At 37.0% G+C, this 2204-nt stretch overlaps 1 protein-coding gene across 1 annotated transcript; it reads left to right on the top strand.

Moving 5' to 3' along the window:
- Positions 1–45: 45 nt before the first annotated feature.
- LOC133864152 (probable 2-oxoglutarate-dependent dioxygenase AOP1) lies at positions 46–1573 on the top strand. Its single transcript, XM_062300401.1, has 3 exons — positions 46–470; positions 551–872; positions 1144–1573. Exons 1-3 carry the CDS (start codon positions 97–99, stop codon positions 1384–1386), a joined length of 939 nt encoding a protein of 312 aa, XP_062156385.1. The 5' UTR covers positions 46–96; the 3' UTR covers positions 1387–1573.
- Positions 1574–2204: the final 631 nt, after the last annotated feature.

The following is a 2204-nucleotide window of genomic DNA, read 5'->3' as shown; positions in this document are numbered from 1 at the left end:
CCGGAAAAATCAAACGTAGGCTCCTCTACAAATAGGATATATACATAACCAGTAAATAAGTGAATCTCAAAGTTCATCCTTCAGACTGATAAAGTGATGGGCTCTGAAACTCATCCAAAAGTTCCTGTCATTGATTTTTCCGGCGAAAAATTGAAGCCTGGAACTTCTTCTTGGTCCTTGACAAGCAAAGACGTTCGGAGTGCACTAGAAGAGTACGGATGTTTCATAGCAGTGTACGATAAAGTTTCAAAAGAGATTGAAAACGCAATTTACCATGCAGGAAAAGAGGTCTTTGAGCTCCCGACAGAAACAAAATTGAGAAACGTTGCTCAGAGGACTTACCATGGTTATGTGGGAGATATCTCCCTTGTCCCTTTGCATGAAAGCACAGGCATCGATAACGCAACAACCGTAGAAGGAACAAAAAGATTTACTGATCTCATGTGGCCCAATGGGAATGAGAATTTCAGGTATATCAAAACCTTTTCATGCGTCGTTAACAAATTTTGTTGATTTTTGTATAACTCTACTATTGTTATTTCATTGCTAGTGAGACCATGCTTTCGTACTCAAAGCTAGTGGGGGATTTAGATCAAATAGTACAAAGAATGATTTTTGAAAGTTATGGTTTGGAGAAGTACTATGACCCTCACAACGAGTCCACATATTACCTTCTTCGGCTCATGAAATATAGAGTGCCTGAGACAAATGAGAGTAATATAGGCTTTCGTGCTCATACGGACAAGAGCTTCACTGCAATCATCCATCAAATTTATATTGACGGATTGGAGATCGCAACGAAGGACGACGAGTGGATTGCTTGCGAGCTATTGCCGTATTCCTTTGTCTTCTTTGCTGGTGATGCACTCTTGGTATGTTGCCCTCTTCCATTTCTTGAACAAAAATACTTTTACCGGTTGATTTGACGTGTTTTAAGTAAAAAAAATTTTAAGCACCTAAAATGGGAAGCCATTGACGTGTGAAATGAATATCAAGAATAGTATTAATCTTTTTGTTAATATTTTTCTATCGAAAAGAAAAACAAATTAAAGAAACATGGGAAAAAAATTTACCAAACAAAGCCTCAGTTTTTGGGGAATTAGGCAAACGTTTTGAGAAGCATATTTTGAATGATGCATGCAGGGATGGAGCAATGGCAGAATTCGTTCAGCTAGACATCGAGTCGTTCTGAACACAAAAGAAGAGAGGTACTCAGTCGGGCTGTTTTCGTTCAGTGCTGGAATGGTACAAGTTCCTGAGGAGCTGGTCGATGAGCAACATCCAATACGGTTTCAGGCATTTGATCATCAAAAGTTCCTTCGTTTCTTCGAGACGGAGGAAGGCCGGAATGCTGAGTGTCCTATCCAAGCATACTGTGGTGCTTGAAAGTAGCTATTTCCATGTAGATGAACCCTGTCAAGTTTATGTGTGGATTTGATAAAAGTCTGTCAAGTTTATATTTGAGTTTGATAACTATATGGCTTGGTTGTTATGAATACTGTTTGTGCGTTTTTATGTAAGCCTGTATAAGTTTTTTATATATATATATTAATGTTGACAGGTTTCTTAATAAGTTGAGCTTTTGAGATGATGAATTTGTAATGTCGAAGACGATTCATTTAAAATATTTATTTTATTCCACAGTAATACCAGCTTTCCATCGATTTATAACTCACACTTATCTCACTCTTTGTTCAATACTTACTCGTAAGAGGAGACGTCATTTGATCAATTAATTAAAACCCATTAGATTAAAACAAAATAATAATAATAAAAAAAATATAAAATAATAATAAGAAGAAAATAGACAGATAGGGGGAGAGGTAATCTTTTGAAATGTCGAAAGCTTATTTTATATCACATGCATGGTGGTGTTTTTCAAACGTCTATTATCCAGTTTTGCCTTGTATGCGCATTTCTATCTTTGTGTGAAAGTACTTTTCTTGGGAATATGTTAACACAGTCGAACTCATGCCAGTAGTCCAGTTAAAGAGACTTACGGAGAGAAAAACCAGCATTATATTGGTGACTCGTTTGAGGTAATATTGTTGTAGAACACTCCACGCCTAAGTCAATGAATAATTTTTGGAGGGAATGGAAAGCGAGAAAGTGAGGAAGAGATTAGAAATTTACCTGCTATAGTAGACTCCTAGCAAATGAGAAACATCCTGTTAGTACTGACCATTCTGCATTGGCGTGTGGCA

Source organism: Alnus glutinosa, chromosome 3 (genome assembly GCF_958979055.1).
Source record: "Alnus glutinosa chromosome 3, dhAlnGlut1.1, whole genome shotgun sequence".
NCBI classification, from domain to species: domain Eukaryota; kingdom Viridiplantae; phylum Streptophyta; class Magnoliopsida; order Fagales; family Betulaceae; genus Alnus; species Alnus glutinosa.
The sequence above is the reverse complement of the archived record's forward strand: the minus strand, read 5'-3'. Positions and strand labels throughout refer to the sequence as shown.

Coding starts and splice junctions, on each gene's coding strand:
- LOC133864152 (XM_062300401.1), top strand. CDS start 97: ATGGGCTCTGAAACTCATCCAAAAGTTCCTGTCATTGATTTTTCCGGC. Junction 471..550: donor AATGGGAATGAGAATTTCAG/GTATATCAAAAC, acceptor TTTCATTGCTAG/TGAGACCATGCTTTCGTACT. Junction 873..1,143: donor TTGCTGGTGATGCACTCTTG/GTATGTTGCCCT, acceptor TGATGCATGCAG/GGATGGAGCAATGGCAGAAT.